General features: G+C 40.7%; 2 protein-coding genes and 1 long non-coding RNA gene across 3 annotated transcripts in view; 2 read left to right on the forward strand and 1 right to left on the reverse strand.

Annotated features, from left to right (window-relative positions):
- The window catches only part of LOC134668166 (uncharacterized), a 301,154-nt gene that overhangs the window by 2,839 nt on the left and 271,307 nt on the right, over positions 1 to 27,008 (forward strand). The gene's annotated exons all lie outside the window — the stretch shown is intronic.
- On the reverse strand, positions 285 to 3,716 carry LOC134668197 (uncharacterized). The gene is made up of 5 exons (XM_063525702.1): positions 3,609 to 3,716; positions 3,085 to 3,135; positions 2,511 to 2,597; positions 1,005 to 1,238; positions 285 to 421 (listed from the first exon to the last, which is right to left on the reverse strand). Exons 1-5 carry the CDS (start codon positions 3,642 to 3,644, stop codon positions 392 to 394), a joined length of 438 nt encoding a protein of 145 aa, XP_063381772.1. The 5' UTR covers positions 3,645 to 3,716; the 3' UTR covers positions 285 to 391.
- On the forward strand, positions 20,180 to 23,837 carry LOC134668284 (general odorant-binding protein 68-like). The gene is made up of 5 exons (XM_063525765.1): positions 20,180 to 20,191; positions 20,603 to 20,725; positions 22,318 to 22,463; positions 23,102 to 23,189; positions 23,757 to 23,837. The coding sequence occupies exons 1-5, from the start codon at positions 20,180 to 20,182 to the stop codon at positions 23,835 to 23,837; spliced, it is 450 nt and encodes a 149-aa protein (XP_063381835.1).

Below are 27,008 nucleotides of genomic sequence, written 5' to 3' on the forward strand. Positions count from 1 at the left end.
TATAGGTACTTACCTACTTCTTCCTTATTCTGCGATCAGTAATTTAGTATTGCACTGCATAATTAGCTTACTGAGGTAAGGACAATACAAGGTAGGGCAAATGTTCAATTGTGTAACCCCATTGGGTATTGATCACGTTTCATCAATGAGGAGGATATTAGGCATATTATTATGGCATATCCAGTAGAAATGAACAATTTGTGTATATGTGATACGTCTGTGACCAAGCAACAAAAAAAGGACTTAATTGTTTTAGACTGTAAGGAGAAATGAAATAAAATATGAAGAATATTTAGATTTATTAATTTAGAATTTTAAATAATTTCGACGGACATTTTGACTACCTACTGTTGATGTTGACAAATACTCTTATCTAGGAATGTGTCTTTGTTTAGCATTTCCAAGCTGATTCCGGACATTTCTGAAAGAAAACAAATACAATAAATAACAAATAATAAATAGTTTTTTTTTACGTATGCGCACCTATTTACCTAATTAACTTCTATTATGACATACGGATACGGGGACAGGATAAAGACAATTTTTAAGTGTATAGGTATTATGGTGATATTCGGATAGCAACTGTTGCGGAGTTACTGCTGCGACCTTGACACGGGTGATGTGACGGATTGAACGTTATAATCGCTACAGTAATGCGGCTGCTATCGCGACTCATTTTATTAAGGAATATCAAGGAATATCTAGCGGTGTGCGGCGTAACTATCGTCGATACATTGGCGATACTCTAGAATAAGACTTCTACTAAGTAGCGCCATCTATTGACGAATAACTATAAAAACTCTTTTGTAAAAAGAATAGTGTTTTCGTCGACGGGCATTTTCATTTAAATTGTACTTTAATGCGCGAGTTAAGTCGTTTTTCATTAACGTCTAACCGTTACATTCCTGACAAAATGTATGGAATTTGACATTGACCGTCAGTTTTGTAACGATTGCTAACCGGACGTTAAAGGTGCACAGTTAAGTGAAAATGACCAGACATACCTTCAACATAGCGATGCCAGTGCAAGTGAAGACGTCATACGCCTTACAGGAGTAGTCAAGATACTGCCTTAAGTCCTTGTCCACGCAGTCGGCTATAGCTCGGTCGACGGCTTGCGACCAGCCGCTGTGTGCCTCCGACCATTTCTTCAGATGAGCGCGGTACGCTTCTTTGTTGAGAGTGTTTTTATCGATGAGGAAGCCTGACTTTTCAAAGACGCATTGGACGTCGTTGCACTGGAAAAACATTTATTTCTTATAAAATAAAATAAACTATAAATAAAATAAATATTATATATAGGACATTTTTACACAAATTGACTAAGCCCCACGGTAAGCTCAAGAAGGCTTGTGTTGTGGGTACTCAGACAACAATATATATCATATATAAATACTTAAATACATAGAAAACAACCATGACTCAGGAACAAATATCTGTATCATCATACAAATAAATGCCCTTACCAGGATTCGAACCCGGGACCATCGGCTTCACAGGCAGGGTCACTACCCACTAGGCCAGACCGGTCGTCTTATGCTTTGGTACCAACATGCAGCGTCACATTTTACGTTAATATATGACGCAGTGCCATAGAGAAATATAATAAGACAAGAGTGCTCACTCCATACATCAGTTTCGGTACCAAAAAGACTATTATTTTCATAGTCGACATCTAGCATCGAGTAGCGTGATTATCAGTACTTTAAGTAGCAGTAGTAGTGCTGTCAAGCGACAATAGATGTAGCACCGACCGAAAAATAATAATATTAATATAATAATAATAATATTAATTGTTAATATTTTTGTATGGGTATATTTTTTGCCTGAAATAATAAAAATTTGATTTGAAAAATCTAATGCTCAACAACATAAGACTTTCCGGTCGGTTCTACTATGGCAGTTTCTCTATGGCAGTGCGCAATGGAAAAACTAATTCGATATTTTTTAAGGAATTAATGGAGAAATAGAAATCAACCTTTCAGGACAAAGCAGTATTGATCTCGTAGTTATGGGCCTTGTGTTGTTGTATAATATACTATGATTACACCCGTGTATACAGTCTATTGCCGGAAATATATTTTAATGCGTTTATTATTACTCATTGTCAATTGTTGACGAACATATATTGTTGAACCATGATCCTTGGTCTATAAATACAATGTAAGGATAATAATTATATCTGGACAACAATTAAAGATTATCAAGGTACCTATCGAGACGTGATTCATTGTATATTTTTATATAAAATATGTGTGAATTAAGTTTGTTTAATCACTAACATAAATATGTTATTATTTTCTTTGCCGGATCCAAATGCCGTCCTCAAAACGTCGGAGGTAATTTTAAAGTTTAAATATACGCGATGAACTCTTGTTAAGATATCTTACTTGTTTTAGTTTAAATAAACTTGTTGTAATAAAAAAGAAAGAAATAAACAATGTGTGAAAATCATGAAAGCTTCATGAAAGCCTAAAATAAATAAGTACGAGTAGGTACATTTTACTTACTGGTCCAGGCAGTTTAGGATTTGAGCATTCAGCTAAATGCTTAGAGTCTCCTAACTCCGGAATATCACAGCAGGCTGACAAAGGTTTCTGAAAATATAAAATATCCTTTTTTTTTAAATATGCAAGGAATTAGCTTGTATCTGCATAAAACACAAGAATAGTAGTAGGAAGTTTCTGGAAACTCATTTTGAAAGTAAGTTGAGATGAGGTACCTACAAAGTTTATAGTTTATTTTATTTGTTGTAACGATTCCATAGAGTTTTTCTTGCCCCGACGATAAGTTTGTCTTAGTCTTCTCACCTAAACTATTTCAATTTCCCTTGTTTTGTCTATTTTGGGTGCCTTTACATCACGAACAGTCGCAATTGTAATATTTGTAACGTCGGTTTCTTTGCCGATATCAGAGCGTCAGGCGCTAAACTGCCTTAGCCCGAACCCTCGAACTATTAGTTCTACCACATAGGTAGCAGAGCATGACAATCGTTCGCAGAGAAACAAAATGAAACGCTAACTGTCTCTATCGCACTAATATGGAACAGTGATAGAGAGAAAGTTTCGGTAGTGGGTACGTTACCAATGTGGCTCCCTTCCGCCTTTGTTGTAGCAGTAAGTCAGCATTTACGATCTGAAATTATATAAGTATTTAAATGTCAATAATAACATTTAAACAGATATAAACAAATGACGCTGATATCTTCTAGACTAAAGGTGACATTCGAATGGCGACTAACATAGTAATGCAGCTGCAGTTGCCATCCGAAGTTCATTTTATGAATCAATCAATTTATTTGAATCAGACATTATTAATTTTATGCACGTGCGTTGGTAAATAGACATGGGCAAAGTTTCAATTTACATTTTTATAATATAAAACCAAAGTCATTCAGTAAATTCAGGTTTACTGTACTTTAAAACTGGTTCAAATAATTTTTACACGGCTTCACATTGCCAATTTTCTTAAGTACTTATTGTTATTTTAGAACTTTCATTTACTTTTTAACAATAAATAATTTTAAATTAGACATTACAAATAAACCAACTAAATGCGTGTGCAAACTGTAATTACAATCTATATGTAAACAACAAAAATACACAAACCGAACACATCAAAAACAACGCGAATATTTTAAACATTTTTGCACGATTCACACAACAGTTGATGAGGAACTGGGCTGGAGAAATTTATCAAGCCATAACGACAAGTCTATTTTATAAACAAGTCTATCTGAAGTCAAAGGTGAACATTCTTGGAAAAGACTTGTTGTGACATTTTATATAAACGGGATTGTTGAACTGCGTTTGTGTTAAATGTAAGGAAAATAACAATGAATAATAAATGAAACATAAAAAATATGGCACTTTGATCTAAGAATTCTACTACCACACCTCACACCAGAACTAGCGTAAATTTAAATAAACATATCTGGGCTATAACGTACGTAAGACGGGAGATATACATATTTTTTAATATTTCATAATTGACTCATCAGATACATAGACGAACATAAGGGTTAAGTCTTGTGGACAGGCAGAAGGACTGACAAATATATGAACATGGCGAAACCATACCTAAAAGTTTTCATGTTGATTACAGAACCCTAAATAACTTTAAAGATAATTGCAACACATTTCTTGGACCACGGCAGTTTATCAACACTCTCAAACGAAAAACATGTCGATAACTGAGATTTGCACATTTTGACTTTGACGGGAGTGGTTATACAAAAGCGTAATTTAACCATTCCCAGTGGTCTAAAAATAATTAGGCCTCTTTTACAAATGAAAAAGCACTTTCTACATTTAATAAAACTAAGTTGTTTCGTTAACTTCTTTTTTCCTTCTAAGTTAACTCTCGAGGGAGATCTGACATTTCTTCGCCGAATTCGAATAATGAGTCGCAGTTTCTTTAGAGAGGAAAAGTATAATAATACAGGTAGAAATAATTAGATATTTCTGATTGTTTGCCGGGCAATTATAGTAAAATGGCAATTATAGTTAGACATACTTTTCTGAAAACTCATTGGTACGGGTTCGAACCCGCGACCTCCGGATCTCACGCGCTTACCGCCAGGTAGGGTTTGCACGACGGATCCGAAATGTATGGGAAGATCCGCGGATCCGGATCCAGATCTGGATAATTTCATACATATCGGATCCGGATTGCAAACCCTACCGCCAGGCCACCAGGAACTTAACCTTGAAGTAAGTAGTAGTGAGTTAAGTTGAGTTTACGAGTATACTTTTTAAATAGCCACTCCCTTCGGTCGTGTTTAATTTATCGCCACTCGTTGCGAATTTCCTACTTTTCGCACGTGTAGCGTAATGTACTATTGTATTTAAAGTTGTCCCTTATATTTATTTGTTTATTTAAATGCCAGCGTGACGTAAACACTCTTAATTTCTTTAAAACAGGTAAATAACATCGTTTTTCGGCTACTGCGCAGAAGTTTCCAAAGCCTTTTGGGCTGCCTGGTTTAATTTGTCTCTACCAAAGAAAACATTTACATAAAATTGCTCTCCATTATTCCTCTGGGGTTAAAATACATTTTCCTTGTAGTTGTTTTACATTAACGAAACAAATGAAATGCTTGGCTGTTAATGACAGGTTTTACAAACACCAATGTCTAGGGACATACTTAAACTAAACTTAGTATCAACGTTTAATTTAGGTTAAGCGTCAAGGACTAACGATATTGTAGGCATAACTAAAAATAAAATGTTTTTTTCTAAAGTGGTGACTTTATTATTTACTTTTTTTCGAAGAGAAGTTATACGTACCTAGTTATTATTTTAACCAAGGGGAGGATCCGCCGTACATACATCTCACAGCCGCCTCCTGAGAAGTATTTTTTTACATAATAATATAACCTAACTCTTTAGCTTTCCCTGTGTGGTGATCAAAAAACGTTAGTTTAAGCCTTGGCTGTGCTGTAAGTACCTATAGAACAGTTTTTTTTTTATAAAATTCAATAAGATGACTAAATTTAGGGGCCCGATTCGGATTTTGAAATAGACATCTTTTAGACATCACCAAGATACGATAACGATATGTTTAAGATCTAACCTGTCAAACTTGACATTTGCGCTATTCTGGAGATACTCTTGAACGAGTTCCACACGACTTAGACTTAGAGGACTTAGAGATCCAATTACATCTAATAGATATCTTACTCTATCTAACGTAAAAGTGACATTGGTTGTCCGAATTGCGCTGCAAAAGAGAACTAGTTGATATCTAAACTATAACGTATCTAGAATGGATATAGTACGTGTCGTCACTTGTAAATATCTTGAAGGTCGAATACGGCTACTGTATCCTTCAGTCAGTAGGTCAGGATCCTTTTCATAAACAGACAAGAGGGTAATTCCACTTATCTTTTGCCAAAAAAAACGAATGTTGGCCATTAGCCATCCACATCACTTGGGTAAACAAGTGAGTCAGCGATTCAGCCAATGAGAATAAAGTAGGTATTCACATGATTTGTGCGACTCATTTGCTTCGATTTCTCTACTATCTGGTTTACGGCACATAAACTCTAACGATGTGGCTTAAGTGTAGAGCGATTCACTGGGAATATATCTGTTAATTAAAAAAAAAATGTATTTATCATTTGGTATCGGAAATTTCTCCAGGCTGATAATTTCCAGGTATTTCCAGGACAGTTCGTTTTCTATAGAAAGCATCACATGACCGGGACCGGATTGATGCACGCCGGCTGCCGGATTGATTGGTTTGTTTAGTTGACCTGGATATTTCCAGCCTGGAGAAATTTCAGATACATGATCAACTCTTATAGAAAATGAGGTGTCGGTTCCCTCGGCCGAGGCCGTTCTAGCGTGAATCATCATTCATTTCGTTTCGTTTCATTTCATTTCATTTCATTTATTGTACACTTACATGCTAGCAAAACAGACACATTATCAAAATAATAAAGGATTAATGAAATGAAATGAAATGAAATATGTTTATTGCGAGAACATAGAGTTTGATGGATACAATCGCAGGTCTTAAAATAAAAGTACATAATACGAAACTTAAAAACTGAGGATTTAAAGCGTCCGAAGTTCTTAGATTTTTTCTCGCTTGTTCGCCGTCGCTTGGACCGCTGAGACCGCCATAAATAGCCGACACTTGTCGCCGCAGACCGACATAAAGGCTGAGCAAACGCCGGCAAGCACCTTATTGACTAAATGGCTAAACTCTTAATTGGACTCTGACCTAGAACCTGACACGTGAGACATGTCACTAAAGAGGGTTCGAGGAATGGACGGTTTTTTTTTTATTATGATATATGAGGCAAACGAGCAGACGGATCATCTGATGGTAAGCGATTACCGCCGCCCATGAACACTCGCAACGTCAGAAGAGTTGCAAGCGCGTTGCCGCTCTTTAAGATGGGAGTATGCTCTTTTCTTGAAGGTCGTATCGGTCTAGAAATACTGCAGGCGACAGTTCATTCCACAGTTTGGCTGTTTGGGTTAAAGAGCCTGTAGAAAGAAATCAATTCATTTGCTTATAATCTTCGAGCAATGTCGGTTTCCGATATGTCTGAAGGAATACCGCTTATGAAGTTCTTAGATTTTTTCTCGCTTGTTCGCCGTCGCTTGGACCGCTGAGACCGCCATAAATAGCCGACACTTGTCGCCGCAGACCGACATAAAGGCTGAGCAAACGCCGGCAAGCACCTTATTGACTAAATGGCTAAACTCTTAATTGGACTCTGACCTAGAACCTGACACGTGAGGCACGTCAGTAAAGAGGGTTCGAGGAATAGAAGGGTTTTTTTATGGTAAGCGATTACCGCCGCCCATGTAGGTGCAACAGCCAGCCTTTAAGATGGAAGTATGCTTTTCTTTTTGAAGGTTTGAAGGTCGTATCGGTCCGGAAATACTGCAGGCGACAGTTCATTCCACAGTTTGGCTGTTTGGGTTAAAGAGCCGCCGTCGCTTGGACCGCCGAGACCGCCATAAATAGCCGACACTTGTCGCCGCAGACCGACATAAAGGCTGAGCAAACGCCGGCAAGCACCTTATTGACTAAATGGCTAAACTCTTAATTGGACTCTGACCTAGAACCTGACACGTGAGACATGTCACTAAAGAGGGTTCGAGGAATGGAAGGGTTTTTTTATGGTAAGCAATTACCGCCGCCCATGTAAGTGCAACAGCCAGCCTTTAAGATGGGAGTATGCTTTTCTTTTTAGGGTTCCGTACCCAAAGGGTAAAACGGGACCCTATTACTAAGACTTCGCTGTCAGTCCGTCCGTCCATCCGTCTGTCACCAGGCTGTATCTCACGAACCGTGATATCTAGACAGTTGAAATTTTCACAGATGATGTATTTCTGTTGCCGCTATAACAACAAATACTAAAAACGGAATAAAATAAAGATTTAAATGGGGCTCCCATACAACAAACGTGATTTTTGACCAAAGTTAAGCAATGTCGGGAGGGGTCAGTACTTGGATGGGTGACCGTTTTCTTTTTGCATTTTTTTGTTTTTTTTTTGCATTATGGTACGGAACCCTTCGTGCGCGAGTCCGACTCGCACTTGCCCGGTTTTTTAAGGTTTGAAGTCGTATCGGTCCGGAAATACTGCACGCGACAGTTCATTCCACAGTTTGGCTGTTTGGGTTTGGGTTAAAGAGCCTCTAGAAAGAAATCAATTCATTTGCTTATAATCTTCGAGCAACGCCGGTTTCCGATATGTCTGAAGGAATACCGCTTATTAATTTAATCATTCTGCCATTTTTGCGGGGGGGAAACGTGCAGACAATCGCACTTTTCACACGCTACATACGAAGTCCAATCTGTAATGACGGCACAAATACATAGAAAATTACACACCTCAAAGAAACTTCTTGCAAACCTCGATCTCTTTTTGTGTACGGACAGGCGTGTCTCACTCCGCGATTTCGTCGCTATGCTACACCTAGCTAAAAGTACATCCGTTCGGCCCCAATTTTGGGGTTTGCCATAAGCCGCGCGTGGCGCTGTCGCCACCTAGCGGCCATATCTGTGCTGATCGTAACAGACGCGTTTTGTTAGAGAGTGAGTCTTCTGTACTTAGTACTATTATTTATTCTGTGGTACGGATGAGTCACTACACGCATCGCCATAGGTACAGTTGGTGCACCTATGCTTCGGCAGAGGGGAAATAGTACGAATGTCGTCTCCCTTCCCGCTGTTGCTCGAAAATTATGATAGAATAGAATATATATTTTTTATGGTAAATGCCAATGAAATTCTTAATGCACAGTTAACCTTATTCGCATTTATAAATAATTTGACTCCAAAGAAAATTATGATTGATGTTGAAATATTTTTGTTTCCCGATAAATATCCCTTAAGTTCTTGGAAACAAATGAATTGCAAAATAACACGCGGAAAATGCGTTACAGAGTTTTGCGAAAAACAATAAATAGAAAATCGGCATAATTAATCTTGCTCGTGAGTGAATTTATTTCAATAAACGATATTCATTTAGTCATGCTTTCATAAAAGTACGAATAAATATTCCTATAATGGTGTGACTAATTTTATGGAGGAGGTATACATTCAAGTGCAAAAATGTGGGTGTACAAATCATCTCTAAAATATGTCCCGTAGCTCTTATTCAGCGAATTAAGAACTATGGGACATATTTTTGAGTAAGTTGTATGCACCCATATTTTTACACTTGACTGTACAGCAGCGTTGAGGACTGATATGGATAACTCCTTTCCCTAATTAAATAATTATTATTATTTATTATTTTATTTGATTCACTAGCAGCTCTTAGAGCTGATGCGTGTATATCAAAGCACTTGTATTTTATTTTGCACTTTTTAAAGTTCTAAAATATAATATATATATATATATATATATTAATTAAGATTTGCTGCTTTGCTTTATTGTATTTATTTTAGAGTAGGCTTTGGCGTTCAAACATGTAAATACACTATCCAAAATTAAATTTGTTTTTCTGTACCTCTAACGTACATTTATGTCGAGAAAATTCCGTCATAGGGGCTATTATTCCGTCGACAGTTGTGACGTCACCTCAATAAATTTGACATTTTGAATAAAAACAAAGTAATGCTACTATTACGTGCATATGTATGTGGTTACGTGCTGAATTATTGTATTGTGTATTGTAATACGGGCGATTTTCCGCAACTCGACGTCTTGCGCCTATTTTGCGTGATAGGGGGTGGACTAGTCTTGCCAGCCCAGCTCCTCGAGGAATCCTATCAAACCTTTGATGTTGAGTAGGACCTCGGGGAGGTCTCTCGGGGATCCGAGATGTTTTGCCCTGTATGGAGCCAATCCGCTGCATTCCAACACCACGTGAGAGGCTGTTTCTTCTTTCTCCATGCACCCACGGCATAGGGGACTGTCTGTGACACCTGTTATAAAAAGATGTTTGTTAAAAAGTCCATGACCTGTTATGACACTGGTTACCATACTCAGTCGAACCTTTCCTAGTTGAAGGAGCGTCCTTGTGAGCTTACCGTTCATGCTAGGCATGGCTTGCTTGGCCTGTCGGCATCCAGCTTGGTTTAGCCAGTGTTCTGTGTGTAGTTTCCCTCTACGTGCCAGCAGCATTGAGCGTACCTTACTAAACGGTATCGGGAGGATCGGTTCCGCGCCAATAGCCCCCGCACCCGATCCTTGTCTGGCGAGCTCGTCCGCGGCGTCGTGCTGAATTATTTCATACTAGCTGTGCCCGCGGCTCCGCCCGCGTGGAATTCGGTTTGTGTCAGTAAGCTGTAGACATGTGTAAGTAATGCTCGTAATATCACAAATGAGATATCTCTCGAACACGTAATATGGCATTACGTATCTCTCCGCGAAATCAACCAGTACTTCAAACATCACGCATCACGCGAGCCGCACCGAGCGCGCGAGCGCCAACGACCGGCCGAAGCGCGCGAAATGGATTCAATTCCAAATACATTGACTCGCCGATATGAACGGTCAGTTCAAGTCTACGCACGGAGCGCGTAATGTGCAATGTGACTTGTGATAGTGTCATGTTTGTTCGCCATGCCATGCCATCATTGCTTTGTTATTTCGCTCGCACTCGCACTCAGTGCTCGCTCGCTCTCGCTCTGCGATGCTTTCGGCGATCTTCGGAACCATTCGGATAGGTCCGCTCGGCCGATCGCCGCGGTTTAAGTTGTCACTCACTAATATTTTTACGAATATGATTTTCTGCAATAGATTTAAAACTCTAATGCGTCCGCGTAGAGCTTAAAATGTTTTTCTTATAATACAAGAAGGACACGGTCAAATGGAGTAATTTATTTGCGATTTTGAATTTGACGAAAAGAAAACCGTTTATTATTATTGTTGTGAAATGTTTGATAGTTTGCTTGACTTTCGCGGTTCGCGGCAAACTAAGTACGAGTTAATACTTGTTTATCCTTTGATTTAATTGTGAATTAGTGCATATCGAGACTGACTGTAGAAATTAGAGTTGTTTATAAAGACTGAGTGAACTAAATTGCAAATATATTTAAAATAAAGTGTGAAAGGTGTAAATAATAGTTTCGTTATGGCAATATTCTGATAATGTATTAGTGCTGATGAGTAATCGCTTTTTTACGGACTATTGGTGACTTTAACTTGATTGACCTATTAAAAAAAATGGCTATAAATGAACCACTTTACGGAGACAGAACCAAAGCGAGCAAAATGTACGCATTGTTATAGAATACTCGCCATATCGGGAAGCTCCATAGGCAATTATCTACCTCCGAAACTTACATACATATTACATAATTACATTATATTATAATTTATAAGAACTAACAAAAAATCTTTCACATAAAGGTGACAAAACGCAACGCGTAATAAATAGATCGATCGCCGATACGGATCCGAAACGCCTAGAATCACTAGAGTGCTGTAGATGCGCTGTGTAATGTAAGAGATAGCTGTAATGTGGCCATCTCGCGCGCGCCCGAGCGCTGTTTCACGTTCGGGTCATGTTTCGAGTGATGAGTGATGTGATATCTCAGTGTACCATTACGTGTTCGGAAAAGTGATGTGATATAGCATCACTTTTCGAAGCACTGTTTCGCGCATGTCTAGTAAGCTGCTAAATATATAAAAAATAGTAAATTACATTACGCTGTATTTTTTTATTCAAAAAATTATAACATTTATAATTTCCTGCATGATAATTTCTTAAAATAATTATATCTTATTGTTTCATACTTTTTAGAGCGCGATTTGTAGTAGTCCGACTACGCCCGACTCTTTTAGTATGAGAAAGTCGAAGTCGCCTAGCTTTGGACCGCATTCAGCGCGCCATGTGCGTCGGGCTTAGCCCGATGCTTTGAGTATGAGGGTGCCTTCGGCTCCCAACTTATGCAAGCGTACAGCGTGTCACGTACGTCGGGTTACGCCCGACGCTTTGAGTATGAGGGAGGCGCCCGGCTTTGGAACGCGTTCGTCGGGCTACGCCCGACACTTTTAGTATGAGGGCGCCAAAGGCGCCCGGCTTTGGAACGCGTACAGCGTGCTACGTTCGTCGGGCGTAGCCCGACGCTTTGAGTATGAGGGTGCCTTCGGCGCCCAACTTTGGCAAGCGTACAGCGTGTCACGTACGTTGGTCTACGCCCGACTCTTTTAGTATGAGGGCGCCGAAGACGCCCAGCTTTGAAACGTGTACGTTACGCCCGACGCTCTGAGTATGAGGGCGCCGGATGCGTCCGTTTTTGGAATGCGTACAGCGTGTCACGTACGTCGGTCTACGCCTGACTTTTAGTATGAGGGCGCCGAAGGCGCCCGGCTTTGGTAACCATACAGCGAGTCACGTACGTCTCTTTTAGTATGACAAAGTCGAAGTCGCCTGGCTTTGAACCGCGTGCAGCGCGCCACGTTGTCGGGCTACGCCAGATTCTTTTAGTATGAGGGCGCCGCAGGCGCCCGGCTTTGGAACGCGTACAGCGCGACACGTACGTCGGGTTAAGTCCGAAGCAGTGCCGGATTGAGATATTTTGATGCCCTAAGCATTTCTAGACCATGGTTCTTTGGAACGCATACAGCGTGTCACGTACGTCGGTCTACTTCCGACGCTTTGAGTATGAGGGCGCCGAAGGCGCCCGGCTTTAGAACACGCACAGTGTGTCACGTACGTCGGTCTACGCCCGAGTCTTTGAGTATGAGGGCGCCGGCTTTGGTAACCATACAGCGTGTCACGACTCACGTACGTCTCTTTTAGTATGACAAAGTCGAAGTCGCCTGGCTTTGGACCGCGTGCAGCGCGCCACGTTGTCGGGCTATGCCAGATTCTTTTAGTATGAGGGCGCCGAAGCGTTTTTTTTTGGTAAATTGAGTGAAGTTCATTGCCGCATTACAGCTGAGAATGGAAATCAGTTACATAATTTTATCTCGAAAATTGACAGTGCCGCAGCAGTAATGTTGCAACAGAGTACCTAATGCTGCTGCAGTCGCCACCCGAATGTCACCTTTATCATATCTTAGGTTAGAATGTAATTGAAAACGCGAGCGAAGCGAGCGCGAAATTTTTTGGATATAAAAACGCAATTTGATAGACGGTTGTACATTTTTACTTTTAGTATGGAAATCAGTCACATCATTTTATCACGAAAATTGACATTGCTGCAGCAGTAACGTTGTAACAGAGTAATGCTGCTGCAGTCGCCACCCGAACATCACCTTTATCATATCTTAGAAAGTGATTGAAAACGCGAGCGAAGCGAGCGCGAAAAATTTTCGATATAAAAACGCAATATGATAGACAGTTGTACATTTTTACTTTTAGTATGGAACTCGGTCACATCATTTTATGACGAAAATGACAGTAACGTTGCAACAGAGTAATGCTGCTGTATGTCTATAAGCTGTTTTCAAGGGTCATCACGAACCGTCTCGAACACAGACTTGATGACTTCCAGCCTCCCGAACAAGCCGGGTTTCGAAAAGGCTATAGTACCATATACCACATCCATACGCTGCGGCAAGTTATACAGAAGACCGAAGAGTATAACTTACCATTATGCTTAGCGTTTGTGGACTATGAGAAAGCCTTCGATTCGGTGGAAACATGGGCGGTGCTTGAGTCTCTTCAGCGATGCCATATTGACTATCGGTACATCGAAGTGTTGAAGTATTTGTATAGTAACGCCACCATGTCGGTCCGAGTACAGGAGCAGAGCACGAAGGCGATTCCATTGCAAAAAGGCGTAAGGCAGGGAGACGTTATCTCTCCGAAACTGTTTACTGCCGTAATGGAAGACACCTTCAAGCTCCTGGAATGGCAAGGACTTGGCATCAACATCAACGGCGAATACATCACTCACCTTCGGTTTGCCGATGATATCGTAGTCATGGCAAAGTCGATGGAGGAACTCAGCATGATGCTCGATGACCTCAACCGAGTTTCACAACGGGTGGGCTTCAAAATGAACATGGACAAGACGAAACTTATGTCAAATGCCAATGTTGTGCCCATCCCAGTCTCTGTTGGGAACTCGGTACTCGAAGTTGTTGACTCGTACATCTACCTAGGACAAGTAGTCCAATTAGGTAGGTCCAACTTCGAGAAGGAGGTCAACCGCCGAATCCAACTCGGTTGGGCAGCGTTCGGGAAACTACGTAATGTCTTTTCGTCCGACATACCTCAGTGCCTCAAGACGAAAGTCTTTAATCAATGTGTGTTACCAGCGATGACTTACGGCTCCGAAACGTGGTCTTTCACTATCGGCCTCATCTCAAAATTCAAAGTCGCTCAACGAGCTATGGAGAGGGCTATGCTCGGAGTTTCTCTGCGTGATCGAATCAGAAATGAGGAGATCCGTAGACGAACTAAAGTCACCGACATAGCTCACCGGATTAGCAAGCTGAAGTGGCAATGGGCAGGCCACATTGCGCGCAGAGAAGATGGCCGATGGGGTCGAAAAGTGCTCGAGTGGAGACCACGGACTAGCAAACGCAGCGTAGGACGTCCACCCACAAGATGGACGGACGACCTTGTTAAAGCCGCCGGAAGACGCTGGATGCGGGTGGCTTCCAACCGGTACGAATGGAGGTCCAAGGGGGAGGCCTATGTTCAGCAGTGGACGTCTTATGGCTGAGATGATGATGATGATGATGATGAATGCTGCTGCAGTCGCCACCCGAATGTCACCTTTATCATACCTTAGAAAGTAATTAAAAACGCGAGCGAAGCGAGCGCGAAAATTTTTGGATATAAAAAACGCAATTTTACTTTTAGTCCCAACCAGGCGCGAATCCAGGATTTCATACAAAGAAGGGATGGGACAGTTTTCTATCAGCCTAGCTTCGCATAGGGCTCGATATTTAAGGGTTTCAGCGAGGTTGTTTTCATGCATAAAAGATGCAAGAAAGCAGAGCTTGGAATTGACCAAGAGAATTGAATTGGCGAAGTGTGAGCAAGGCAGTAGGCCCAGCTGCGAAAGAGGAAAGCTTGAATCCACGCCCAAGTGTAATTAAGGCAGAAGATCAACTTTGCCGTAAGGCAGAAGGCCTCGCATAAGACCTAACGTCGAACCGCAAAAGAGTGAGAGAGAGTGAAACCCAGATAAATAAATATATACCTACATACAAACACGAACGCTGAAAACACAATACACACTCTCTCTCTCTCTTTTTTGGGTAGTCGTGAAAAATATGTCACTGTACAATGAAGGGTAATTAATTTACTGTCGTTTAATTTTGTTGTATATTATTAAATCGACATAATTATTCAATTTAATTTGTTGATGTCCGTACCCCCTCATCTAAATCTAATTTGGCAAAAACCTTCCTCGGTGGCTATTCATGTCAGTACGTATTAAATTCAGCGCCATCTGTAAGTTTACCAGGGTACCCAATAGTGGTAGCACATATTTGAAAAAAGTTTACCCCTCCTTCCTAAGTAGCGCCATAAGATTCAGGGGCAAACTTAAATCAAGCGAGTGTTGTGGCTACCCCCCCTTTTAAGGGTTGAATTTTTATAGCCTATAACCTGGCCGGAGATTTTCTCGACAGATTAGTAAAGTTTGCATCAAAATCCGTTCAGCCGTTTTCACGTGATGCGCGTTCAAATAAACAGACAAACAGATAAACAGATAAACAGACAAACAGACAAAAATTCTAAAAACTGTTGGAACGTGTTCTGTTATCGATTCTAAGTATCCCCAGCCAACTTTTTTTCAAATATCTTCCATGTACAGACTTTCTACCCTCTACAGCTTTATTATATGTATAGATATAGATAGATAGATAGATAGAAGAAAAAATAAAACACATCATTGAAGCGTATATGAAAGTTAATTCATTTAGGCATACCTATACTAATTACCCTTATTTATAATAGGTATATGGTTGTGTCAAAATACAGGCTGTGTGCCTCTAATGAATCTTATTAGTTACCTTTTGATTTAAGTTACATCTTACCTCGTCTTGCCCCCAATCCCGTCTTCGTCTTAGGACATATATATTAACATAATATGTTTAACAAATATTTATTATAAAAAATTAAATCCGTTTTATCGGTAGCTACTTACTGAGCAAAAAACACATTCTGCTTGGAGATCCTCATGTTTAGAAGTCGCTAAACAAATGATTTTTGACTAACACAAAATATAGGAAGGAAATGAAATAGGACACCGGCACTGTTACACGATCCAGCAATGCTATGTTTATAATAATTCATTAAATACTAGTAGTTTTACGCTTCCATATTTCCTAAACAATCTCTTAAGGGGACACTTTTAAACTAGTGGCTCTCTGAGCTGTAAAACTCGCGATTAGCCTACAAAATTTTAAAATTAAATACTTAATTACTTAGGTACTTCATTGAGTCATTATCACAGGGAACAGGGAACTCACAATGGTCTTAAGTGCCATATATCATACTGGCGAAAAGTCCTTTATGCAAAGTTGCACCACCTTTTTTTTCAAAAACGAAACTGCAGAATTTTTTTATGTAACTAGATATCTACCGAACCTGCACACACGCGCTTCTCGCTCACAGTTGTTTCGCAGAGAAAGGGGGGGGGGACATCTCCATCATCGGACAGACAGACAGATGCACGAGTATACAGGTTCCTTTTGAGGTACGGAACCCTAAAAATATTGGCTAATATAAACTTCTATCATATGCAGCAAAAGTAAGTAACTTGAGTCGCCACAATTTCCGTGAGGTAAGTTTTTGAGCTCTAGTCACACTTCTATATACCTAGATACTTAATTTGTATTTCTGTTCCGCTGCAACATCGCAGTATACAATTTTGCTCCAGTTTCAATCAAAATTAAAGTTAGCTGGTAATATTTTTTTTTTTTTTCGGAACGTACGGCGAATCGGTTGTGGAGAATCCCCCTTAAATTCAATACAATACGAATGGTTTATAATGACTTCATTCATTGTTCTGCACCATATTCTTATTTTAGACTTTGAGAGACTAAAACTATAGCAAGCAGTCTTCCTTGTTAAATTAAAAAAAGAAAAACATTAATTAACAATGGAAATCACAATGCAATTAATATTTTTAGTAGTGCTTTTAAAAGTAAGTATTGATTTAATAAATTGATTTAGTGCAGGCTTTGGAAAAATGTCGAAATCGAAGAACGCTTAGCCGAACCGAGAGAGATAGAACATGGTAGGTCAATGTACGAAATTCTTCGGGCTGAGCATCCTTACTTTAATATCTTGCCCCATTTCTATTGAGTATCCGTCTATCCGTCCTATATCTAGCGCATAACTTTCTGACTTTAACACTATTTCAGGTTATTTCAGCTCAAGATACAACACTACCGCGGTTTCTTTTAACAAAATTGTCATCGCCACTATGCAAACAAATACCAGCGGTAAGATATATGGATAGCTCGCATAGATTCAGTTGTAGTACCTAGTAATAGTAATAGTAATAGTACTAGTAACAGTGGTAGTAGAAGTAGTAGTAGTAGTACACTCGCGAGCAAAGAAACGGAATCACTTCACAATATTTAGTTTTTAGGTCGTAACTTTTAATTTGACAATTATTTCATGAAATTTGTAATGAAAACAGTTTCCTTGAATATTTAGCTTCAAAATGAATGAATTCCTATGAAAATTGGTCCAAGATTTGACCGATTACAGCCGTTTAACAGAATTGTGAATATTTTACCCTCACCGCTGGCCACTAGTTGCACCCCCGTTGACATGAATAAAAGGGGTGTTAGAGAGGAGGTAGTTATCAAAAGATAGGAAAAAGACTTCGCTCCGCGCCGCCGTCGTGACCGCACGCATACTTCGTACTGCGAAGCCGTGTGTGTCACGAATAACATCTTGGCGGCCCCCAACACCTGAGCACCTTGGCCCCCTACACCTGAGCACCATCGACGCAGCGGACTCACCTCCCAACCCGATGCCTGCCACCTTTACCGCGAGCACCATCGACGCAGCGGACTCACCTCCCAACCCGATGGCTCCTCCTTCAAACACAAGCACCATCGACGCAGCGGACTCACCTCCCGATCCCGATGGCGCCTACATCTACAGACACCACCGCCGTGGCGGGCCACCACACCCGCGCGGCCGTGAACTCTACTACTCTACAGCTTCAGACACCATCGCCGTTCGGACCAGATGCGCCGCTCGCCCTTGACCACACACCTCTAGCACCTCAGCCGGAGCGGGCCACACCACCCGCACGACTACAATTCCAGACACCATCGCCGTAGCGGACCTAACCGCCCGCACGACCTTGATCGACCACCACAGCTCCATCTCCTGCAGCACCAGCGCGTCTGCCAGCAACATGGACGCACAGAAACTCACCTCACAACAGAAGCACTGTCATCCATAAAATGATGACGTTTGACCTCCCCACGAGGTGGGGAGCGACCCGATACAGCCGTCACAGCCGGAAGGCGGATACGGCCACGCATACCTCCTGCGAGGTATCGCATGACATACTACTAGGTAGTTATCAGTCGCTTATCAGAAGTTGACCGGTACATATCTCCGTTTCCCCCTTGTGAAGAAAGCTTGAAGAAAATGGATATCAGTGAAGAAATCGTCGGCCGAATCGTCGGATTACTGGAAAGTGGTCAGAGTCAACGCTCTGTGGCTGCCCAAGTCAATGTGAGCCAGTCAGCTGTCAGCAAACTTTATGCGAGGTATCGGCAGACTCTCACGCTTATGAACAGACCAGGAACAGGCCGTCAGAGGTGCACATCACAGAGGGACGACCGCTTCATCATCACCACCAGTCTCCGAAACCGCCACCTCACAGGAGTTGCAGTCCAACAACGACTTCGGGATGTGCGAGGAGTCAATGTCAGCGAGTGGACAGTGAGGCGAAGACTCAAGGCAGCTAACCTGACCCCAAAAAGGCCAGCCACTGGACCCAAATTGCTGGCAAGGCATCGTACAGCACGGCGGGTTTTTGCCGCAACGCACGAAGATTGGACCCTTGAACAGTGGACCCCTGTTCTTTTCTCTGATGAGTGCAGGATGTGCCTCAATGGGTGCGACAGCAGAAGACGAGTTTACCGAACACCAGGAGAACGTTTTTCGCAGTGCTGCATCAGGGAAACAGTTGCCTATGGTGGGGGATCTGTAATGATGTCGGCGGGGTCTCGTACGATCACCGGACCGAGCTCGTTTTCGTGCCTGGTGGAGGCCGTGGAGGTGGTTTGATTGCGGCAGGATATATCACCGACATCCTGGAGGAGCATATGGTTCCTTTCGCGGGATTTTTCGACGAGGGGTTCCATCTGATGCAGGATAACGCCCCTTGTCATACCGCGAGAATCAGCATGGCCTACCTTCAGGACGTCGGCATCCCAACACTGGGCTGGCCAGCTCTGAGCCCGGACCTGAACCCGATCGAGCATGCATGGGACTACCTGAAGAGAAGAGTTCGGAAGCGAGACCCAGCTCCATCCAACGTCGAGGACCTGAAAACCGCATTGCTGGAGGAGTGGGAAGCCATACCCCAGGATTACTTCAGGAGGTTAATTAGGTCGATGAAAAGTCGTTTATTATGTGTGAAAAATGCTAGCGGTGCCAATACCAGCGGTACTGACTATCGCTAAATAAATTTATTTTTCCTGTAAAACACGCTTAACTTCTGTTTCCCCTGTAATTTTTCGAAGGGTTTTCTGCCATTTCTTGGAAAACACGATTTTTTTCATTTTCGAGTCCTGAAATGAGCAAGGTTTTGATATTTTCCGGCAAGGTACATAATGAGCTTTCATTCGACACCATTTTCTTCAGGTTCGCATGAAAATTGGAAAAGTTGTAGAGGTGATAAGCCAAACGTGCAAGGTGATTCCGTTTCTTTGCTCGCGAGTGTACATGTATACATCCGTAAGTGACCCGCAACCTTCCGGGTGTCGTCCACCCAACGAGCCAACAGGCGTTCAATGCGTCCATTCTTTATAAAAGTTGTACGTAAATCAAATGCAGACATGTCGCTGAAACAAATGAAGGTGTCGCAGAAAGCAGACCGGGACTGAAACCTCAGGTGGCATGAGCTTTCCCTACCAAAAATGTGGGAGGTCGAGCCGCTCACGCATCGGCCTCCACGGTCACCAAACCCGTTGTCTAAACAGTAGTAGTAGTAGTAGTAGTAAACTCTTTATTGTACAAAAAGACATTAAAAATAAGGAGACAGAGAGATAGATGAGAGGAGAAAGTGAAAAGAGGATGACAAATGCAGCAAAATGTATAATAAGGTACCAGATAGATAAAGGATATAAATACATACAAAATTTATAGGATAAACATAAATATATTACACAAAAAGGAATGGGGAAAATACACAAAAAATTTTAAAGAATTAGAACGATATAAAGTAACTATACGATAGAAATATAGATAAATTAATCAGTCAGATCAGATAACCATAGTTTCTTTAACCTCTCCTTGAACGACGCAACCGATTGTGCCTGCCTGAGCGACACAGGTTTCACTGGATGCACTGCGAAGGACTTGTTGTATCCTCGAGATTTGTGAGGAGGGATGGCAAGTGATAAATTCGCGCTCGAACGCAGACAGTGGCCACTGCCTTCAGCCAGAAACAGCAACGCATAAGTCGTCTGCAATAGACGGAAAGGCCTGTGATGATGATGTGTACGTAATTTCAGGAAGCGCCCTATCAATGCTGCAACATTCCAGACCTGTTCGAAATAGAAACTAATGCAGGATGCAGTAGTGGAAGTGGGACGCCTGAAGGAGAACGAGTGTTCACCAATCGTGGGTCACCTGATGTAAGTATACGTTATACTCGTACTTATATTATAAATACAAATATGTCCTATACAAAAAAAAACAACATGAAAAAACTTATCTAAAAAAGAAAAAAAAAACATGAAATCTTATTAAATTATTTAGGGTAAGATAAGTAAGAGTGGGAGAGAGGGGTATCAAATATACCTGAATTATTTTGCACGGATCAAGCACAAAAACCTTTTAACTGCATGGTCTTAAGGCCTGGCCAAACACACGGCGCGACGCAGCGCCGCGTGATGCCTGTTCAAACAGGGCGCGCGCGGATCGCACCGGCCTCACGCTCACACCACGCCCTCACCGCGCGGGAACGCTCGCTGCCTAACCTCCGATCCGACTGATGTGACCCAGCGCGAATGCGGCGGGCCGCCGCGTCCGCGCGGCGCAGCGCTGCGCACGCGCCGCATGGACGCAAGGGGCCACGCGGCGCGGGGCGCGACAGAAGTGGGGCGTGATACCGGCGGGACGCAGTCTGTTTGACGTCGGTAACCTGTTAGCATGTGCCGCGGTGGCGCGGCGCGACCGCGGCGCTGCGTCGCGCCGTGTGTTTGGCCAGGCCTTTAGGGCCAGTTGCACCAAACCGTCTGTCAACGTTAAAGCGTTCGTTAAATTTTATTGAATGGGAAGTTTCATAGATCTCTGCTGCGTGACGTTGGTCAGTCTGTTAACTGTGGTTGGTACAACTGGCCCTTAGTCACCTGCAATGTAAAAATGTCGGTTATTAAATAAATAAACAATATAAATACTTGTGGGGTAATCATACACAGATCCACCTAGACTCCAAACCAAACTTATACTGTAAGTACAAGGCAATTTTTATATTACTACGTAAATAAGTAGACACACGGACGACATCCATACCTCACGAACAAATATTTGCTATAGGTACCTATTCCTTTCAAATGCCCGGATTCGGTATCTCTAGATTCATAGGCAGGGTCACTACTGAACCAAGGGTAGGAGACGTTAAAATTTTACTTGTTACTTACCTATTAGGTTTTCTGTTAGACTAATAGTTAACTTGCGAATGCGAAGTTAACAACGCCATCTATCTGACCCATTTTATACTTTATAAATAAATAATAAATAAATATTATAGGACATTTTTTACACAAATTGACTAAGCCCCACGGTAAGCTCAAGAAAGCTTGTGTTGTGGGTACTCAGCCAACGATATATATCATATATAAATATTTAAATACATAATAAACAACCATGACTCAGGAACAAATATCTGTATCGGCTTCATAGGCAATGTCACTACCCACTAGGCCAGACCGGTCGTCAAACTCACTTTATCAAACCCTAGATGGCTTATCGATAATTGATACTTGTACTATATACGCATCCAATAAGGGTACGTAGTTCCAGCGACAATCCATAGGTGGCGCTGTAATCAATACAATTAAGTTTCGACAATAAACATTTGGATTTAGGCTTGTGAATTCTGAATGTCCTTATTTCACTTTTCCAATATACTTCATAGATAGCACACGCTTGTTTCTCTTCGACTCCCTCAAGATCCTCTGAACTCCGCTCATGTGCCATCACTAATCGTAGTTTTATTCCATAGTGTGCAGAAAGAACTTGCTTACTCCGGAACAACGATTTGCTCTTCGACAACGATGAGATTGACAAGGATTCCGTCAGGCAGTACCTGGACCAGTGGGTGGCGAATAGGAGGGAGTTTACGCTGGCAGTCAATACTGTTAAAGATGTGTGGGTGATGGCTTACTTTAGTTTTATTGATTTCAGAGCAAATTTTACTTTTCTTACATTAACACGAGAACATGTGCGCAAGTTGATAGAGGATGGAGCTATTTTTAGAATTTAACTTCATGAATACCTAGTTAGAAGGTGTATAGTCGCACCAAACAACAGCGGATTTGATAGCCCAAGCTGTGTAAGTGTTATGTATACGTCATAATTTCATAGAAGTTTGACGTTTAAAATGACACTTGCACTGCGTGGCCTATCAAAATCGCTGCAGACTTTTAACGGTCTAACTACTTATAGCACCTACTTGACAAAAGCTATAACAATGATCTTATAGTTTTCGCTTAGAACTTTCACATTTAATTATAGTAAGTACTTAATAGAAAATGGTAATATTTACCGGTAAGGTGCATGGGATTACCTTCGAAAGCGGGGTTATTTTATAAATGTTGTAGTAGCGTAAGTGTTTCTGCAGTATAAAGAGCTTCTGAATTTTTAAATATGTGCCATATTGCTTTCTCACTCTTATATATGCTTAACTGCTTCCATTTCCATTGCAGTTTTCAAAACGAATGCAAGTATAAAGCCCGTACCCGTACTTTCTTTAAGATAATGAATTACCTCCTTTTCTAATTTGGCAGATGTCTTGGTAAGAAGCCTATGCTTGGACCTAACGAGATGTGTGACGCGGACAAGCTGCTTTTCTGCATCAATTCTAATTTCTATAACGTAAGATTTTTTATCTCTTGTTATTTTAGGATTCATAATATTTTCAGAAAACACTTTTCAATTAATCTGCGCTGACAAGTTGAAATTATTTTTAAACTATCTTTAATTCTCCTTTCACAAACTCGCATTGCTTTTGCGATGGGTAGTATTACATGTCGAAATTTGATTGCCAAAATCACTTGAATTAAAAACATTAACAGTCTTTTTTCGCAACTGGGTCAAACACATTTTACAAAAGCTAGTGTACAGTGTACACAATGCAGATTTACAAAAATAAATTACAGTAATGGAAGTACAAAGGCGAACTTATCCCTTTAAGGGATCTCTTCCAGCTAACCTTCGAGTAGATGAGAGGAAAGGTCTCTTCTGACAAAAGTTAAGGACCTAGGAAGTACATCACTTTTACTCTTCTGGGTCATAAGTAAATACTGAAAAAATGTGTAAGGTATAGCGTAAATATCCTTTGAATCTCTTAGGATAAACAAACAAAAAAATATCTTTTTCATTAATCTACCGTCAAAATTCAAATGAGGCGATCATTGACTAAAACAATTATTTAATTTTCAGAAATGTCCTAACTGGCTAGAGACTGACGCTTGCACTGGATTGCGACAATTTTTGGAAGGCTGCATGCCCTATTACGATTAGATATAACTGGCTGTATGATATTAATTTATTGACCAAAAAAGAAACATAATAATATTAGCATAGGTGCCTTCAGATCCACAGCGCAGGCTTCGTCATCATACAAATAGCTCATCCGCCTCAGGCTTCGGCAAAAAAAAAAGTGAAAATGTACATTTTCTCATATCTCATAAGGTTTACTCGGGTAATTCCGAATGTCGAAAACTGTCGGATAATTCCGAAAAGAGACTTTTATTATGATGAAATTTAGGGTGATTTTCATCTGATTTTCGGAATTATCCGACATTCGGTATTACCCGAATACACCTTACGTCATCCGCAACACACATCGTCAAATTTAAAAGGAAATTGGTCACTACAAAACACATAAATAAGCCATTTTGACAGCTTTTGTTAGAAAGGGACTTCCACTTGTATTAACAAGTTACGAGATTTTGATAAACAGTGCACAGGTAATTATTTATAGAAATGTTGCGTACGATTAGTTAAAAAAAGCGGCCAAGTGCGAGTCGGACTCGCCCATGAAGGGTTCCGTAGCAGCAAGTAACATAATAAAATGGCGGTTTACGATTTATGACGTATTAAAAAGAAACTACTTATTAGATCTCGTTCAAACCAATTTTCGGTGCAAGTTTGCATGGTAATGTACATCACATATTTTTTTTAGTTTCATCATTCTCTTATTTTAGAAGTTACAGCGGGGGCACACATTTTACCACTTCGGAAGTGTCTCTCGCGCAAAGTATTCAATTTAGAAAAAAAATATATTAGAAACCTCTATATCATTTTTAAAGACCTACCCACACGTATGGGTTTGTAGAAGAAAAAAAACCGGGCAAGTGCGAGTCGGACTCGCGCACGAAGGGTTTCGTACCATAATGCAAAAAAAAACAAAAATAAGCAAAAAAAAACGGTTACCCATCCAAGTACTGACCACTCCCGACGTTGCTTAACTTTGGTCAAAAATCACGTTTGTTGTATGGGAGCCCCATTTAAATCTGTATTTTATTCTATTTTTAGTATTTGTTGTTATAGCGGCAACAGAAATACATCATCTGTGAAAATTTCAACTGTCTAGCTATCACGGTTCGTGAGATACAGCCTGGTGACAGACGGACGGACGGACGGACGGACGGAAGGACGGACGGAAGGACGGACGGAAGGACGGACAGCGAAGTCTTAGTAATAGGGTCCCGTTTTACCCTTTGGGTACGGAACCCTAAAAATGAGTTTATGTTCTAAGTTTGGGGAACCCCCAAAATTTATTGTTTTTTTTTCTATGTTTGTATGAAATGCCATTGCCATTTAGCTACGGAACCCTAAAAATAGTATAAGTAGTAGTTATAGTATTTTTTTGTTCACTTATCGTTACATTACAAGTTTGTCAGTAGAAAAAAGCAAGAAATTTAAACCTTTTTGGGATGCGAACTCCTCGCGCCTACATTTTTCTAAATTTACCGCTCTTCTCTACTGACGGAAATAGCTTGACAAATTATAAATAGTTATATAATGTATGAATGTTTAAATATCTTACTTTTCTTACGTACCTATATGATGCCACGCCCTTGTAGGGTCCATGCTGTACCTACTGAATGAAACTTAAACACTGTATAAACACCATGGATTGCATCGAATAAATGATTATGATTATGACTGAAATATTGTGTATGGATGTTTTTTCATGGTTATTTTATGCAATATTTGTATAAGTTAACTCTCTGTAATGTCCAATATTAGCTAACATTCGTTTCTATCAGATTCCGATACTTAGTAGTATAATTATTGTGTAAATAAAATAAATATAATAATTTTATTTTGGCTTTTATTTACATGAAATATTTTTCATCAACGTCCTACATATCATATAGGTACCTACATGCTTGTATTACTCTGAAATTTGAGTTTTTAATGATGGCATTTAATGTACTATTAGCACAGTTCTGTGACTAAGTACTAGCTAAACGAAAACAAAGATGTGGTATTTAATTAAAAACCTTTGTTTATAAATGTCTAATACAATCAGTATCAATAAATAGTAAAGTATAAACAAAAAGCCAAAAGTCTGCCTTCCTTACATCTTACAGTTTTGTATCTTGACAGTTTGCTTTCAAAATTACCTATCTGCAACAGTTTAAAGGTGACGTAGGTGAAGGTATTTTAAAGTTAGATTCCATAACCACAGAATAAATAATAGTACAGAAGACTCACTCTCTAACAAAACGCGTCTTTTACGTTGGCCGCTAGGTGGCGATAGCCAGGCACGGCTTATGGCTTTCCCCAAAATTGAGGCGGAACGGATGTACTTTTAGCTACCTGTAGCAAAGCGACGAAATCGCGGAGTGAGCCACGCCTGCCATAACCACAAGATAACAGTTAGTTGCTGTTTTTAGGGTTCCGTACCCAAAGGATAAAACGGGACCCTATTACTAAGACTTCGCTGTCCGTCCGTCCGTCCGTCCGTCCGTCTGTCACCAGGCTGTATCTCACGAACCGTGATAGCTAGACAGTTGAAATTTTCACAGATGATGTATTTCTGTTGCCGCTATAACAACAAATACTAAAAACAGAATAAAATAAAGATTTAAATAGGGCTCCCATACAACAAACGTGATTTTTGACCAAAGTTAAGCAACGTCGGGAGTGGTCAGTACTTGGATGGGTGACCGTTTTTTTTTTTTGCATTGTGGTACGGAACCCTTAGTGCGCGAGTCCGACTCGCACTTGCCCGGTTTTTTACTATTTTGATTAAATAATACCAGGTTACGTGTAGTAACCGTCGAGGGAATTCCTTGTAGTTTTCAAAGTTTTCATTAGTTAACTTTGCATAGTTACCTATATCGTGTCTGTAACTTTCTGGAAATAAATCATAACAAATTAGGCAGACCGTAGATTCATTCCCACGGGTTTATACCTACACTTCTACACACCTAAACATATATACTTATATACAACTTAGCAGGTGAATCTTTATCTACACGGTAAGTGTCCCTTTCAACACCATGCTATTGAATACAAACCTCACAAGAATATTTTTAACAATTTCCTCACAAGAAAAGTATAGATACAATTAAAGATGTAGGTGACTACCTAGAGTTAGACCAAAAAACCGGGCAAGTGCGAGTCGGACTCGCGCACGAAGGGTTCCGTACCATAAAGAAAAAAATAACCGGGCAA

Source organism: Cydia fagiglandana, chromosome 10, assembly GCF_963556715.1.
Source record: "Cydia fagiglandana chromosome 10, ilCydFagi1.1, whole genome shotgun sequence".
NCBI classification, from domain to species: domain Eukaryota; kingdom Metazoa; phylum Arthropoda; class Insecta; order Lepidoptera; family Tortricidae; genus Cydia; species Cydia fagiglandana.